The sequence below is a fragment of the Syngnathus floridae genome, chromosome 18, assembly GCF_059516105.1.
Source record: "Syngnathus floridae isolate MCC-2025c chromosome 18, RoL_Sflo_1.0, whole genome shotgun sequence".
NCBI classification, from domain to species: Eukaryota; Metazoa; Chordata; class Actinopteri; order Syngnathiformes; family Syngnathidae; genus Syngnathus; species Syngnathus floridae.
Window position 1 is genome coordinate 4,506,305 of NC_142430.1, and position 15,246 is coordinate 4,521,550.

At 42.9% G+C, this 15,246-nt stretch overlaps 1 protein-coding gene across 1 annotated transcript in view; it reads right to left on the reverse strand.

Annotated features, from left to right (window-relative positions):
* Window positions 1-258: 258 nt before the first annotated feature.
* The window catches only part of snx29 (sorting nexin 29), a 45,253-nt gene continuing 30,265 nt past the window's right edge, over window positions 259-15,246 (reverse strand). Inside the window, exons 19-21 of the mRNA XM_088359171.1 lie at window positions 9,048-9,188; window positions 3,862-4,001; window positions 259-1,079 (exon numbers count right to left, since the gene is read on the reverse strand). Of these exons, the coding sequence (XP_088215297.1) occupies window positions 953-1,079; window positions 3,862-4,001; window positions 9,048-9,188 (408 nt within the window). The 3' untranslated portion in view covers window positions 259-952. The remainder of the gene's footprint in view (window positions 1,080-3,861; window positions 4,002-9,047; window positions 9,189-15,246) is intronic.

Consider the following 15,246-nt stretch of genomic DNA (forward strand, 5'->3'; position numbering starts at 1 on the left):
TTAATCTGTGTTCCGATGCTGCAAGGCTGAATAAAAAAAGCTATAATGCCCTCTTTGCCTTTCTATAGACTTCACATCTGAGGTGGCCATCTTACTTTTAATTTTAGTAAGCAATGTCAACCTCAAGCCAAACACTGACCAGTGGGGGGCGTATGAAACAAAAACAACCATACTAAATGGTCTTGAGTTCTTTTAGCTAAAGACAAATAATATGGTCAAGTGTGGGGGGTAAAAAAAATAAAATAAATACAATCAACATTCTTTCCAATATGATTTGTCTTTATTGAGCAGCTAAGGTGTCTTGACCCGAAGCTTCAAGTTGTACCCTATTATATGTACACACTTGTTGGGTCATGGGCACTCTCCTTGCACTCCTAATAAACAGCTCCGCTTCACTTCAAGTGTTTATGACATTCATTTGCAAATGCACCGCTGTGTTAAATCCTGCTAGGAAACATTAGCCAAAATCTTCAAATAGGGACTTTCTCTCGTGGCATTATAGAGGCCATTGTACTTGGGGAATGATTCTTGGCTCTGATGACGTGGAAAAGGTTACTTAGGGTGTCAGTGGTGTAGAACCCCAATTGTTGAAAATTCATTAAATACGGGAGGGAAAATCAGAAAGAATACATTACCTGGCGCTCCACACGAGATACCTGGACTGGTTGCCAGCCAATTGGGCAGAATGAATGGCCGACTAATAGGCCGATGTTCCGCCCGATTGTGAATCGTGATTAGCTGAAATCTAACGGGCATCATGACGAAGCACACTGATGCAGCTATCAACACAGCTGTAATTATACACGGTAGGCACTGTGACTACACACACTTTTACTACAAAAAATGAGCATAGTAAGAAATAAAAGCCAGCATCTCATAGTGGCAGTCTTGAGGTGAGGTGAGGTAAGAGTGATTTGGTCCCTTAAAGTCTTCATGGACACATCTAGAAGTGCTAGAGGTCACCACTCTGGGGTTCGGGTCTGGCTTCCTGGTGGTGGCCGCGACCTAGTCTCGGGAAGCGGGATGACGTTTTGCAGCGGGGCGTCTTGGGGCCACTGTCGTTGGTCTGGGGCGCATCCCTAAAATACCACAAGACAAGAAGATTCAAATGAACATCTGCTGAGGTTTGTTATTCAAACAGACAACTGCTGGCCCGAATCGTCGCTCTTCTGCCAGAACACTTCTTTTGTTTAATCTAGACTATAGTGAAAACTATACAGAAAAAGCTGTTCTTAAGCAAAATCCCCATAAATAATTGGTCTATTTTCCATTTGAAATCCGATTTAACAACTTTTAATTAAAAGACAATGTTGATATGATAGATGAGATAATGACGCAACTTTAGATGCTTGGCCAGGCGTGATAATGCTTGCTGATTGCAGCTGCTTATCAGTTTTTACATCAGATTAAATGGGAGTGAGTTTTTGAACAGTTTAACAAAGGAAGTATAACTGGCCAATGCAATACATTTCAACACCAATCCGATAATGAGCAGAACGTGCCATCTGAATTTAGTCCTTTCACTCTAGGGATGTTCCGATACCACGTTTTCTCAGACCGATACCAGTATGAGTAAAAGTCTTGATACCAAGAACCGATACTTAAGCACTTTGGATACAAAAAATGACAGTAAATCCTACTGTAAAATTATTTTCCTTCAGATTGCATGGAACTACTGGCAAAACTGGTATCGGCCAAAATCGTGAGTATCGATACTGTGAAATATCTGGTATCGATGCCGATCCATATTTCATTCCCTGCTGGCTTTTTTCAAATCAAGGAAAACACCAGTTAAATCTGCAATTAACTTGACAGTCAACGACATAACAGATATCTTAGCACTTCCACAAACCTCGCCACAGTGATGATATCAGCGTCACCGTCGTCGCTGCTACGAGCAAACCTTGATCCCTAACTAGTATCAGATGACGATGAGGATGAAAGATGGCAATGAAAAAGCAGCACGGTGAATTAGCGACGCGTTAACAGCTCGAGCAGTCACCCTTCACCTTCCGCGCACGATGATGATGCTTTGACAAAGGGACAAACTGCGGATGGAAAAATGGCAGCGACAAAAAAACAGCACGTACATGTCCTCTTCAAAAATGGAAAGTCATTTTCAGTGAATTGCAAAGTAGCCTTTTAAATACCCATTTGCACAGGGAAAATATTTTCTCTGTATTTTTAGATAAGAGAAGGATGCGACGTCATCATTCATGGGAATTCTCTATTCTTCAGATTTCTACTCTCCAGCTTGTTGCTGTTGCATTTCGACACCGTATTGACTTGAACATTGAGCGGGAGAGCCAGCTTTGCCAGGCCTGGCTGAAATGTTATTCATTTGACTGCAGGGAAGCATAATTAGAGCAAGCAGGTACACACAAGCCGCAATCTAATTGATTGTCTCGACAGGGAGTGGTGGGCTCGAGCAAATAGTACATGCCGGATAAACTATTCCCTTTTCCTCTTTCTTGCACGTTCAAGCACACACACACACACACACACACACACACACACACACACACACACACAGCACACACAGTCACACTTGCCTAATCTGGCACAATGAAAGGTTACATCCTTATTCTGGAGTCAAACTGCCCCAAACTGCTCTTGACAGCAAAACAAAGGTCCTAAGCACTTTGTTTTCCCGTCAACAGCAAGTCAATAAGGCAGGAAACAAGCCAGCGAGTGCGGAGTCTTGTGTTCTGAATAAAACAAACACCTCACCATGGAGCTGCATTCAAATTATTAGAGTCCAAAGGCCAGACAAGTTGATGAAAACATGGGACTGCAGCGTCAACATAAGAAATACATCAATTTACATGTTTTAAGTTAAATATGTGAATTAAAGTGCATCAAGAAATAAAATTCAAAAATTAAAGATGAATGGCTAAGCAATGACATGAATGGACAAAAAATAGGAAACCGATGTATATTTTTTTTTGTTGAAAAAATATACACATGACCCATTAATTAAAAAAAAAAAAAAAACATGTTCTATGATTTGACCACAAATGCATCAGGTATGTGTGCTACAAGCAAATAATTTGATATTTCCTTTTGCACATGGTCTGTTTGCAATCAAATAAACATTTCTGCTTGAGCTTGGAGATATGAAAGAGATATAATTACAGAGCCTCTCGTTGGGAGAAGCTCCTGAGACTTCTGTGCTTTCACTGTTTAGCAGGGCCTCTGGGCCCATTTCCATTCTACTGGATAATAATAGTGTCAGGCATTTGGGTTAATCGCTACCTCTCATTTAAATTTTTTTTTTTTTTTTTACAATGGTATATTGTTTTTAATTAACAACCGACTGGTCTTTTTTCCCCCCTCCCTCACCAAGCCACAAATTAATAGAGGAAATTATGCAGAATGGTTTGAAAAGTTACAAATTCCAGAACTGAATTAGTTTGGTGTTCTGTCCAAAATGTCCAAGTTTTCTTTTAATAACAGTGCGTTTGGGTAATTTCAAGAGTGACAAGTCTGCATGACTGTCAATGACTGTTGCCGCTTTAGCCATTAAGTGAGATGTCAACATTCCGGTCAGACGGCAGAGACAGGTCATTTCCCGCTGACTGATTGCAGTAAGTGCAAAATGTTGTGGAAAGCTGACAGGAAATGACTAGAACGTGTCATTTGGAGATGCTGCTGGTAGGGTTAGGTAGGTGGGTCACTGAGCAATCAGACATGTTTTGAGTGTGTGTGTGTCACAGAACATGTACTCTACGTACTCTACTTTTGGTTAAGTGTAACTTTCTGGTTTATTGATTGCTACTATTGACCTCTGTTGTCATTTGGTTCAATTTTCAAGTTGGAATCTAATTTGTTCGTAGCATCTGTGCATGTGTGTCTACATACAGACAAAAAGGCAGCAGTGACAGCAGGGTCTCCTTAGTGGGATGGGTCGTGAAGTCTGGCAGCGTCTGGATCACTTTGTTCATGACCATACGAAGGTAACACTGCAGCTGCTTCCGCCTCTCCTCCACAAACTTGGCGTCCTTTAAACACACACAGACGAGAAGCGGATCCTATGATGCAGGAAGATGTGTTTCGATCTGACAATGAAAATAGCTATCAGTGTAAGTTCCTGAAAATTTTTTTACAGTGTTTTGACTTTCAAAAGACAAACTGACATAAATTACAACAATAAATAAATCATTTATGGTTATTTTGCCATTTGCTCACCGGTGAACAAAGAAAATGAGCTCAAGCGCATTCAGAAGTCCTTCATGGTGTGAACCACTGCAGGCAGCGGCATGCAGCCACATGGCGCGAGCTAGCATGGCTAATGATAGTCCAGCAAAGGCTCACAACAAAGCCTGGGCAACGGTCTGTTTTACTGGGACTAACAGCCCTCGCCAGTTGAATTGAAATGGAAACTACTGCTTTTTCTTTTGATCTCAAATCCAAATCCCAAGGACACTTCATTGCGCCGACTCAAAAGACACTCTTCAAAGAACCGTTTGTTGTGCTGGTGATATGGAACATCGCTAACTGCTACAACAATTGCAATGCGGTTTGACGGGTGAAAATACGAGAGTAACAGATTCAAAGTAACAAAAAACTTGACGAGGTAAGCAGAGCTGCATTGCGTTGTCTTAGCTTGCCGATTAGCTTGAGCTAATAGCGTCGTTTGAGTATACTGTGGGTTAACTATCAACACAAATACGAGTGGCTCGTGCCAGGAGAAGAGACGGCAAGCCAGTCGTGCAAATCTGATGTGTCAGATTAGGCTTCGCGTGCCAGTGTGAGTTTCATGCTCTACCAACACATGAAGGGACACCCTGACTGCTTTCATGGATGTCAGAGGAGTAATAACCCTAATGGACATTGTGACACATTCATGAAGACGAAACGCGGTAGCAAAAAGGTGACGCCGCTCGCTCGGAGAGACGGCGAAGCAACTGTTGCAGGTACGACTTTGCATCATCCCTTGGTTCCTTCCATCTCGAATCAGTCCATCGTCACATCAAGTGTAGGTGCCAGCGGATATTAAACATGAAGGCGGAGCAGAGCTTAAAGAAAACATCTTAGGGCCTAATTCTGTCAGCGTATGCCTGCACCACTTAACACACAAAACTCATGTATGAGCGAGGACAGCTTGACATGTATGTTGCTGTCAACCTTTTCCAGACATGGTTAGACACCTCCTCAACCTATGAACGTTTGCACTGGCGGAGCTATTTTTACGTCCTGCCTTTTTACACAGTCTGATTAAAACATTAGTATTATTATAATTGGTATTAAGGACTCAAAGTGTGTTACGAAGACACTTCAGATTTTGACCTCCAAGCTAAAATAAATTGCCGGCATGTAATTGGATGGTTTGATAATTGCATCTACAAGCATGATGTTGCTAATAAAGGGTCAGGCAAGTTCGTAAAACTGCTAATGGAGAGTGGATGTTGTCATAAAAACATGCGGCGATATACGAGGGCCTCGAAATGGCCATGTGCACACAAACACATGATGCTGGATGTCACTTCAGAGAGAGAAACGATAAGCTCAGATAAGCACAAGAGGGGAAGCTGTCAATGGGAGAGACGCTCCAACGTAGTCACATATGCTCACTGGATTTCCTGGCAGCTTTACACTATTCAAGTCTGGCACAGGGGAAGAAAAACACTCCTGATAGCAGTTCTGAAGAAGAACTTAATGTTGCCCGGCAACAAGACGTTTTAGAAGAGAAAAAAGGCATAGCTGAGGAAATGAGTGGACTGTGATCAAGTCAGAAACTTTGCAGCAACAATGCTGGTAAAGAAAAAATATATACTATATATTCTTTCTTTCTGGTCACTTCTTAAATCAGCATGAACGCGAGCGACGGGGATTTGGACCCGAGAAACGAAACGAGAGTGGGCAGCAGGGCTGAACATTCTGTTCTCTCCACGCCGCATGTAAACACTCTCCAACGCGCAGGTCTCGGCTATGCATAAAACATCACAAGCGATTCAGGAATACGAGAACCTTCACAATGTCATCATTTCAAAAGCGTGAAACATGTGTATTGCATAATAAATGAAGACAACATACTAAGATTGGTTAATAATTCACTTTGTAGTTTCTGATTAATTAATCAGGGCAGCCCTGGCACAAATGCCGATTGCGCAAGAGGCTCATTCATTTTTCGGGACTCTTATATAATGTGATCAAAAGGCAAACAATGGTGATTTTTATTTATAGACACACGCGGTACTTAAGCAATCATCTCTATTATCTTGTCAATAAGCAACCGTAATTGCAATCACCACTCTGCCTCAATATCCCACCAGGCGTACAGTTATCCCGTTTCAACGAGCTTTTCTGTGAAGATTTTATAATTGAATAATCAGTGAGGAGCTTGATTAACTGATCACTCCGGCACGCTTCGACAAATGGGATTAAAACATAACAAACAGCAGAAAAATAAGGCCCAATATTATTTTTTTCAAAATATCTCTTATGTCCAACACCAAAACTGCCATTGTCTTAAATTGTGCATTTGAAGGAAAATTGACTTCACTGCACCTCTGAATGGCATTTGCCACTAATATAAGTCAGCAGGCCTACTTTCACGAAAGGTCCTTTTCTATTCACCGAGCAGCTATTCCTTCAACAACGCCAACACATGTTCTCGGATTTGGCTATTAGCAGGCATAATGGTGTGCTATTTGTTCAAATTACCATTATGGCTGTCCAGACCAAAAGCGGTGTTAGGAGCATGCATTACTGCAAAGATGATCCAATTCTGGAAACTATTTGCCTAGTTAAGAAGTAGTCAAAGAAGTTTGAGAAGTGTCTGTGTGGGTGAGGTACAGTTCACTCACACAGCTAGACAGTCTGACCTCAAGCACCAGGAGATTCATGGCCAGTGCGTTATTAAGCTCATTATCAGGGATAGAAACGTGCAAATGAGGTAAAAATGGCTTGATGGTGACAAATCGCGCAGAGGCCAGAGTTCGATTCAACCACCGACGAGAAAATTCACGTCCAGCAATTAAACAGAAAAGTGCGCGACTTTAAATAATGTAACTGTGGTTTAAGTGAAGGCCATTTAGAAGGTCGGACCATAAAGCAGGCGTTCGGAGAAGAAGGCCCGAGGCGTCAATGGGATGTTCTATGCGGGGAGAACTTAAGCGAATCACGCCGATCAATACGACACTGTTTACAAAATGTAACTCTCAATATCACGCAGATCAGTCTTTTGTAAGCCGTTGCATTGGTTGCTAAGCTGAAAATATGATTTGCTTTGCCATACATATCATGGCATTTTTATTGATTCATTTCAAATTGCAGTAACATTGATCCTATGATGGCCGGAACCCCAGTAGAGCAAAAGGTATCATTTGACATTATGTAACTGGGCCCGCATTAATTACACCGGGCGAAGCTCCAAGTAGTAAAAGAGGATGATGACACATTCACAGGCATCTCCTCAAAAGCTGGCTAGACTGATTTTACACATCTGAACCGTGACTTCCTTCATGCTCCAGGAGAACTTTAGCTCGGTAGCTCCGTGCTGTCAGTCACGTTGAGGGGCGCGGCATGATGAAACCGTGAGAACGGCGGGCGTGTAATCGAGTTAGCGAGGATGTGTGATTTTTACAGCTGCTTGAAGTGTAGATATTCAAAAGTGCAGATAAAAGGACTTGGGAGATTTTCACTGGCCTGATGTTACATTTCTGAGTTTTTAGATGGACGAGACGGTAGGTAGGGAAGATTGTAACAAGATGGAGGAGGCACAGAGGGAGCAGTGTGGCACAAAATGAAGGATATAATAAGTGACTGAAAACACGTTTGTGTTTCAGTCTCCTGGGAAATAAACGACGATGAGGAGGTGGGACAAATAGTTGCTGTGGTGGGGGAGTGTATTTGTAAAGACATCGAAGCTTTTTTTTTTTCTTCCAAAATGAGCTCAAATGCAAACTGAGTAGGTGAGGAAAAGAGGCCGATGGGGGGGACTTGTGAAATTTCAAAATAGAAAAGACAAATCAAAGGTAAAAAAAAAAAAAAAAAAAAGGGGGAGAAGCGATTTACACAGCATGAAGAAGGGCGGCAGGAGGAGAAAGAAAGGAAGGTCTACTCGGGGGGAAAAAAGATAAATGTGCAATCACGGGGCGATTGAGGTAACCCGTGGGAAAAATATTAGGGAGGCTGGGGTCTCAATTCAAAATCATAGCCCTGCCACAATTCTTTGAATATTTCCGCCTGCTTGTCATTTGGAGCACTTGCGAAATCTCTCCAGAAGGATGCAGGCTTTGAGACGTGGCCTGAAAGCGATAAATCCGGGTCGGGGCTTTCTCTTGCCATGCTTGCTGGTTTCCAAGGGATGTTGCAAACCAATAATTCACACAAACTGCCAGTGTAATGAGCTTTAGAGGGGCTTTCAAGGACATGATAGCGGCCACTATGTGGTCAACCATACGACACACAACGGGGCAGGCATGCTTATCTCGGTCGGTTTAGATTTCCAACCATGAAACTGCAGAGTACTTTGAAGGTAGCAAGCTTGACCGGCGCTTTCGGCCATGGCGGCTTCAAACCCAACCAAGCAAAGCATCCAGGTCAGAACCAAATTAAGGTTGGAGGAACCGGCTGCTGACGGTGGGGACGATGTGGACCTCGGGCTGTCACTGCCCGTGAAGAATGTGTGCATGTACAGTAAATACAGCAGAAGATCAAATGAGCAATGCACCAGTTACATTTTGGGTGCATGCTTGATACAGGCTGATCAAATTTAATGATCCCAACTTAGAACTGACACATAATCACTATAAATGTTGATTCGTGGGGGATATAAAAAAAGTCAAGCATGACGACACAAAATGTAGATCTAAAAATGTAAATCATCAATCCACTTCTAAATCAGAGCGCTGATTGAGTGAATTTTATGTGGGTGTACCAAAACTAAAATGAGCTGCTTTCCAAAGTATATTAAAGTCATACATCTCAATTGAGAGCTTGATATGTTAGGGAGGAGCTAAGGTTAGCCTGGGTTGTCACGGAGAGTCTCTGCTTACCTTCATGAACTTCAGAAAAAAAATTCAAGACAATCTTGAGCTCACCTTATTCCCGATGGCTTTCTTTGGCGGAAAGTTGAACGTGTCCACTTGTGGAAATTGGGACCTCAGACGGTTGTGCAGCTCCCTAAACTCGGTGTAGCGTCTATATACATTCCACTCATTGTCCAGAATGCGGATGTAGACCTGAGGAATAGACAAATAAGATATGGATGGATAACGTGAGTTTTGCATTTGATAAGCTTGTCATTAAAGTTTCATATAGCCTCACCGAAATCAGAGAGAAAAAAAAAAAAGGTTTTTCACATCATCTCGCTAACATAATGCCACGCAGAGATAGAGTCTGTCTTTAGACGTGACAGCTCTGCTACCATTTCCATGCACCATTAGCTGCTTTATTCACACTCACAAAAGAGAGGGGGAGCAGGGAGAGGAGACAAAATGAGCCTATTACAAAGAAAACGAGAAGGAGATGGGCTTGTTTTCATGGGGGTGAAAACCAGGAGTGAGAGATGAAATGTTTTTTTTTTTTAATTCCATTTCAAAACAGGAGCTGATACAAAAAAAAGTTGTGGGCAGTAGTGCTGAAGCACCGATGGTGACAAGTTTGGGAAGGGGGGGGGGCTGAAATAAACCATGTGACCTCACAATTGAATTGTGTGACGCAACTTCAATGCTGATGTCACAAGCGTCTCTTTTGACCCCGTTTTCCACGTCAATGATGTGCTCCGATGAGACACCTGAGGGATGGATGACTGTTAGCGTGTCACTCCTTAGCACCCCCCGATATTACAAGAGCTTCATCAAGCATGACGGGAGCACGCTTGAGAGTTTACATGCAATCAAGCATGGTGTTGGTTGCTTTTATAGCACTTTGCATTTATTAGTGTCGTTCCACCATTATAACCAAGAAGCAACTCGTGTTGGCGGAATATTATTTTATTTTGCACTGAAGGAGGATAGACCTTTACAGGCTATTTATTTGCATCTGCACGTCTATTTTGGGGAAATCTACATTTGATATCATTTGGAAGGGTAAATAATTCATAAAATTAGGTGGAAAATAAATCACGTCTAAATAATAAATCAATTTTATTTATTAAAACGTTACAATTATTTTCCAATTTCAGGGACCACTTGCAATACCGCCACGGACCACTTAAGGGCCGCGAACCACAAGTTCAAGACTCCATGGGCCATCATTAGATTACGCTTGTTGTGATGTCGAGATTACATTTGAGCCATTGAAGGAACAGTTTGACAATGGAAAAATGTCTAGAGGCTAAACTTTGCTAAACTATGAGGTGAGATGTAATGAGCAACTTCAATAAGTAGAGCATCTGAAATTGAAATGTCTCAAAGCCATTTCACCCAGGAGACGTGTTTCTTATCTAACAAAGTGAATGACCTTTACATGGCTCGGGAGAAAAAGGCTTCATTTCTTGTTTTGAGGCGACTGTTACTTTTCTCACTGGTGTTTTTGTCAGCGTGCGCATGACACTACAAAGCGGGAAATGCGAACATGACAAATCTGACATTTTGGACGGTCATTAAAAGGCATCGCCTGTGTTTTGTTAGCCACGGGAAATGTCTCGTTGTTGAATCGATGTCGTGAATATGTCTAGGGAATGTTAAGATATCCCAAAAAGTTTGTTGAATGATTTGACAATTATCTTCTCTCGGTACAGTGCGGAAGTGGTGAGCACATCTGCCTCACAGATCTGCAATTCTGGGTTCAGATCTAAATTGAATATATCCCGCTCGAGATAAAAACTCCATTGTATACCGTATTTGCCGGTGTATAAGTCGACTCGGTGTATAAGTCGACCCCCTAAAATTCGACGGAAATTTACGATTTTAGGATATATCCTTTGTATAAGTCGAGCTCAATTGTTGCATTATATTAAACTTCAAAATTCAATCAGAAATATGCGAAATTTATTGACGAAATGTGTTCAAATTCCAGGAGGCCGTGCGCATGCGCAGTGGCCGGAAATAGCTCCAGCCGAGCGGATCGGCTGTTTATAAGCACCGCGGAGGAGATCGCGGACCCTCATTCGACTTCCAGCGGCCGGCGAGCTCGCGCACGCCGCCCGGCACATCCGGGAGGCCGTGCGCACGCGCCAAGTGGCCGAAAATAGCTCCCGCCGAGCGGATCGGCTGTTTATAAGCACCGCGGAGGAGATCGCGGAGCCTCATTCGACTTCCAGCGGCCGGCGCGCTCGCGCACGCCGCCCGGCACATCCGGGAGGCCGTGCGCACGCGCCAAGTGGCCGAAAATAGCTCCCGCCGAGCGGATAAGCACCGCGGAGGAGATCGCGGAGCCTCATTCGACTTCCAGCGGGCCGCGCACTCGCGCACGCCGCCCGGTTCAAATTTTCTAAGTGCAACGCACAATGAGATGCATGAGAAACGGCCTTGGTTACCATCACATTTGAAGCGATGAATACGAAGTTAAATTTTATGACTCGGTGTATAAGTGGAGGTCGATTTTTTTCGGTCGATTTTGGATCGAAAAAGGTCGACCAATACACCGGCAAATACGGTAGTTACGACAGCAAAACATCAGAGCAAGATGCAGAGACAAACAAGCTGTTTCAAATGTGCCTACTCTGTCACGTTTCCATAAATTAGAGCATTGTTTAATGCAGAGTGACTCTTATTTATCTCGCATTTTCCAAGTGGCTTCTCCAACATTCCCTACTGGGAATAGGAACGTCTAAACAGACTGCCTGGATTTTGCTTGCATTAGTAAAATGTGAAACACGGCAAGCAGCTGTGTTGTTGTTGTCAAGCTGCTGTTTTCCAATCCCATTAAAATGCAGCACCTGAAACCAAAAGAGTGCAGCGAGAGAATTTGTTGACTCTGACTGAACATTTATTGAAGGATGCTTGTATAAAATATTCTGTTTTTTTTTTTTTTTCTTCTTCACGGTTTGATTGGAAGCGACTGGCCATTCCCTCGAAATTACAGCAAACAAGTTTTTGAGATTGACTAAAAGCCTGGAGCTACCCCTAAAATTGGGAGGATCCAAATTTTCTGCAATAGTACTGTATCACTGTTTGATTTGTGTACACATTCAAAGTCGTTCTTAGTTATTTTTGCCTTGCCAACAAAGGGGAAAAAAACAGAGCGAGTCCAGTAAGGACTGAAGAGCGGCAAAAGAAATTCTATTGAAAGCAACAGGAGGCTAAGTGCAATTAAATCGAACTTGGTGAAACACCGATATCTTTTCTTTCTCCTCACACTTCTCCCTTCATAAAAGAAAAGACATCAATACAACAGGGCGACGTTTTCAAGTTGGAAGCTACCTTGGAAATCCTCTCATGCCCCAGCAGGGGGCTTTTATCACAATTACCGCCATCATTCCCATCGCCTCCTCTTTTCCTTGCGACTGAGAGTCTTTGCCGGATAGCATCTCTTCCTTCTTTCCTGAGGACAAGCCACTAACAACACCCGAGGATTAGCCATCTTGAGGCAAGCAGCAGGCAAATGCCGGCTGCAATGTAAAGACGAGATGAATTGGACACAAAGACAGAGAGAAGTGAAGCTGACTGATGAGAAGATTAAACATGCGAAGTAAAGGCAGACAATTAAAGGCCCCGGACAGGAGGAGGAATGAAAAATTGACAGTAACAAGGCTAAAAGAGCTGATTGACAAATTACACTTCAGCTCAAGAGCTCATCGGCTAAAATCGCCGTCACCAGCCAAATTGGGAAAGGGGAAGACAGGCCAAATTCCCATCCCACCTCTCACATGTCACATTCAGCTGCCAATGACACACCAACGGAGCGCTTTTTCAATGGCTGGCTCACCCGTGATGGGCTAAAGTGGGCGTCCCTCGTGTTCTTTTGTGGAGGGGTTCAAATCCAGGTGACGCATCGACATAAGTGGGGTGGTTGCATGGTTAAATAATTTTATTTTGATCATAAAAAAATATTAATAATGTATTTTGCAATCATATTGAAAATCCCCCTGATCAATTTGAAGAACTTTTTTTTTCAGACAGTACTCATCTCTAATGTCTGAACTAATTGCATCTTCCCTTGTGGGTCAGTAATGAGCTTACACAATATAGTGAGTCCGTTTGGTCGTAAAATTGAGTGCCTCCCCGCTGCAAGGGCATGCGATGTAAATGAGACGGTGGATGTGATACCTAAGCGGCAAGACGAGCGATGATGTTTCATCTAAGATTGATGAATATGACACCAAGACGAGTGTAATTATTGTCATCAGCATTGTAAAACATTCATCATTAACACAACAGTTATCTGGCTGTGTCACTAACCGGCCATTATCACAACTGTAATCGACGATCAACATTTATTTTTCTCAAGTGCTGGAAATGAATATTTAAAGCAGACTTATCACCAAGACACAACTTTCTGGTTTATTACAAGGTCTCACAGCCAGCATGCAAACGCAAAGCTTACTGCCTCTGAAGTTAACCCCAATTTATCCATTAGCTGGAACGGAAATTAAAGGTGCTAGGACAGAGCCCACTTTGAATTTCTCCAGGGGCTTCGGGACACAAGTGTCGCCAACGTACCGATGAGGATGTCTCAATTATTCATCGAGCGGCTTATTTATGCAGCTGTATATAAAAAGCTCAGAGAAGCAGCCAAGAAGCCAAAGACCGTTTGTTCATGCGACTGCCGTTAATTGGGTGCGTTCGGTCTTCCTCACTAAGGTGGACGATGCAGGATGATGCATGAAATTAAAAGTTGGCGGAAAATATCTTAGCTACGTTCGTATTTGCCGGCGCTTCATTTTCAGTTTTGTGTTGAAAATCAATGAAAGCAGCGTCTAATCTGGGAAGATGTTAAAGAGGTGAAATTCATGATTCATTGTTGGTGGTGGGAGAGACTCACTCGCATCGCCTCCAAATTAATCATCCGCCGCGTCGCCGTCTTCCAAACATATCTGATCAATATGAATAGAGGAGGGGGGAAATTAACAAGAGAGAATAAAGGAAAGAAAAGAGGAGTGAGGAGAGTGGTTGGGGTCAAAAGTAGGAGGGGGAAAATTGCAGAGATGGATGATGCTACAATTTAACAGTGCTAAAAGAAGAAAAATAAGCTAACATGTTAGCTTGACATAACTTCTTCCATTTTCAACCAATCGTGCAGTTTTTTTCAAATCCATCTAAAACACACTAGCTAAGACTCCCATACAGCACAAATGACTCGTGTCGGGTGACGTTCATACAAATGACGTTTTCTAACCCTCCTCTCATTAAAGAGTCCACTGCTGGGATTCTGGAGGAGGGAGAACACTGCGGCCGCTCTAATGTGCTCATGAGTTCAGGAGGGGTGAAGGAAGGAAAAATGGCCACTGATGATGGAGCGATTCCATCCCCCAAGCTTCACTGATCTTGGTGGAAGTCATTTCAGAAAAGGTGGAGAGAAAAGTGACTGCAGGAAAGAAAAAAAAAAGACGGAAAGAAAATAGAGTAGGAGCTTCAGCATAATGCTGTGCAAGCTGGTGGAGGGAGGGATGGAGACAGATGGGGGGATGATGAAGAACAGGGGACTGAGGGGGGGAGGCGAGACTTTGAGGGAGGTAAAATGTGAGAAGTGGTGTTTAGATGAGGCTTTCCTCCTCTCAGCACATGGCTGTTAGTGAGCTTATTTTAAACCACAAGGTTGCTGTGACCTAACTTACGCCCATAACCACCTCCATTTTTAAAGCCCATGGTCATGAAAAGCTGGGAGAAAAAAAAAAAAAAGACTTCATACTTAGAGGGGGAGGGGGGGCTGATGATGCTCTCCTGTCTTTTAAACATTCGTCCGGGCGTTCAATCATGACAACTAGCTCACCTTAACAACAATGACTCCAGTAACCTTGGCCATCCATTAGGCTGTCCAAGAACAAAAAGCCCTCTCCAGAGGGAGCCATTAGACCAATATAGCTCTGGGAAGGAAAGTTTCCAATGCGCCAGATGGGCTGAACTTTCTATTGGGCTCAAGAGCTGGACAACCGCCGACCTGAGAGAGGCTCATCATAAGATAGCGGTGCAACACACACACTGTTACATTATCTATACGCGCCGGAAATTGAATATTGCGATTAATTGCCTAGCCAAGTTAGCCAAGTGAGTCGATTATGTATCAGCAAATGAATATTTGTTTGTATAAAAAATTATCTGAAGTAGTGATGGTATCTCCCAATTATACATTTTGTCTTGAAGTGACGATGGATATAATTTAAGTGTCAGACCTCGTTCTTCCCGAGATGTGAAT